At 43.1% G+C, this 2582-nt stretch overlaps 1 protein-coding gene across 1 annotated transcript in view; it reads right to left on the bottom strand.

Annotated features, from left to right (window-relative positions):
• Positions 1-2582, bottom strand: part of LOC106123225 (uncharacterized protein K02A2.6-like) — a 37513-nt gene that overhangs the window by 31560 nt on the left and 3371 nt on the right. The window contains exon 3 of the mRNA XM_013319457.1: positions 32-2558. Coding sequence (XP_013174911.1) covers positions 32-2558 — 2527 coding nt within the window. The remainder of the gene's footprint in view (positions 1-31; positions 2559-2582) is intronic.

The following is a 2582-nucleotide window of genomic DNA, read 5'->3' as shown; positions in this document are numbered from 1 at the left end:
CTACGTATCTCCTCCGCCTCGAGCCACTTACTATGAGCATCCACTACGATGATATAATACTTGCCGTGCAACTGAGCAAAGTCAGCGTGCAGTCGCTGCCAGGGCGCTGCGGGAAACTCCCAGGGATGCAGTGTGGCGCGCGGGGGGGCGTCGCGTACGCTGCGACACGCCTCGCACTTGTTCCCGATCAATTCGATGTCTTTATCGAGTGCCGGCCAATAGACATAATTCCTAGCGATGGACTTCATTTTTACAATGCCTAAATGACCGTCGTGAATTTCTAACAACACGCGTTTCTGTAATATTTGCGGAATCACCAGACGATATTTATACAAAATACAACCATGATCAATATATAAATCTGAGCGCCTAACATAAAAAGCCTTTTCATCATCTGCACATTTTTCCGGCCATCCGAACATAATATATCCAAAAATCCTACTTAACAAATTATCTTTAGTTGTTGCTAATGCTATTTCTTTAAAATTAACCGGTAAAGTTTCATCGACGTACATTAAATAATGTTTATCCGGCGCACTCGGTGCGCCGTCGCTGCCGTCTCCCTCTAGCGGCAAGCGCGACAACGCGTCAGCGTTGCCGTTGCACTTTGATTTTACAAAATCAATATTAAAATCGTACGCGGCTAATTTCGCGGCCCAACGTTGTAGCCGACTCGCCGCAGTCTGGGGAATACAGCCTTTAGGTCCAAAAATATACACCAACGGTTTATGATCCGTTTTTAACGTGAACTTCCTGCCAAATAAATATTGATGATGTTTTTGCACTCCGTACATAATAGCGAGTGCCTCTTTATCTAATTGACTATAGTTCTTTTCGGCGTCGGAGAGCGTCCTGGAGGCGCAGCTAATGGGACGCTCAGAGCCGTCGGGAAAGCTGTGCGCGAGTACCGCGCCTACACCGTACGCGCTGCTGTCCACGGACAACACGAGCGGGAGCGTCGCCTCGTAGTGACACAACACTTGGTCGCTAGCTAAAATATTTTTTATTTTCCTGAAGGCGATTTCACAATTTGTATTCCAACACCATGACTGATTTTTCTTTAACAGAGCATACAACGGATGGAGTAATGTACTTAAATTAGGAACGAATTTGCCATAATAATTAACTAACCCTAAAAATGCCTTTAATTGAGTCACGTTCGTCGGTTCCGGAGCCTTCACGATGGCATCCACCTTGGCCATGTCCGGATGTAAACCGTGTTTATCAATAATAAAACCTAAGTAAGACACACTCTTTTGCAAAAAAATACATTTATTCAATTTAACAGTAAGGCCCATATTTGCCAATCTTTCTATTACCGCTCTCAGATTTTTCTTATGCGTCTCCCTATCTTTCCCAGTAACACAAATATCATCTAGGAATACTACAGTATTCGGTAAGCCCCTAAGGGTCTCCTCCATAATTTTTTGAAACATTTGTGGAATACAATTTAAGCCATAGGGAGTACGCTTAAATACATAAGTACCAACATGTGTGGTGATGGCCGTGCAAGCCTGCGAGTCGGGGTGGAGAGGCACTTGCATATACGCGGTTGTCAGATCTATTTTTGAAAACTCCTGTCCGCCACTGAGGGCTGCAAACAATTCCTCTATCCGAGGAAGCGGATATTGATCAATTTTTAATTTAGGATTTATTGTAGATTTGTAATCGCCGCATATGCGGATCTCCCCGGATGGTTTAATAATAGGTACTATAGGTGTACCATAATCGGAATGTTCAACTTGATAAATCGATCCCTCTTTTTCTAAACGGTTTATTTCTCTCTCCACCGCGGCGCGCAATGCGAGCGGTACCGGCCGTGCGCGTAAGTAAACCGGTTTGTTATCAGTCAATTGCAAACGAAATTGTTTTTTACATTCACCTAACTTATCCGTAAAGACGTTAGGATAATTATTTTTTAAATCTTCGATGAAACGATTGCGCTGCTCCTTAACATCAAATGACATGTTATTAACATACAATTCGTTTATATTAAATCTTTGAATCCAATTTCTACCTAACAAAGGACGACTGCCATTCTTGATTACATACAATTGTAAATTATCTTGAAAATTATTATCAATCGAAGCGTTTACTACAATATATCCAATCGGTTCTATACGCGACCCAGAATACGAACATAATTTAATCGAATCCTTCAGAATCTTATAGTTAGAAAACAAATGCTTGTAACAATTTTCATTAATTGCCGAAATTTTACTTCCAGTGTCGAGCTCACATTTTAACATTACATCACCTATCTTAACGTCTACAAAATAAGGCTTATCTCCGCTAGAAACCGCACGAATATTGTATATTTCACAGTCGGAATCCTCCTCCACAAAATTGTGTCGCGTTCCCGCCGTTCTACTATTAGACGCCTTACACATTATTTTTAAATGCCCTTTTAAATTACATTGGCCACAAGTGTAATGCTTAAAACGACACTTATCTGCACGATGTGGTTTACCACATCTCCAACACGGCTGCTGTGCCGCAGCCGAACGCGCCGCCGCGGCCGGCCCGCCGCGCAGCGCATGCAGCGGCTCGCCGCCCGCCTGTGAAAAGCCGTCGCTTACGAC

Source organism: Papilio xuthus, unplaced genomic scaffold, assembly GCF_000836235.2.
Source record: "Papilio xuthus unplaced genomic scaffold, Pxut_1.1 DF826115.1, whole genome shotgun sequence".
Lineage (NCBI taxonomy): Eukaryota > Metazoa > Arthropoda > Insecta > Lepidoptera > Papilionidae > Papilio > Papilio xuthus.
This window is presented reverse-complemented; position numbering and strand designations above follow the sequence as displayed.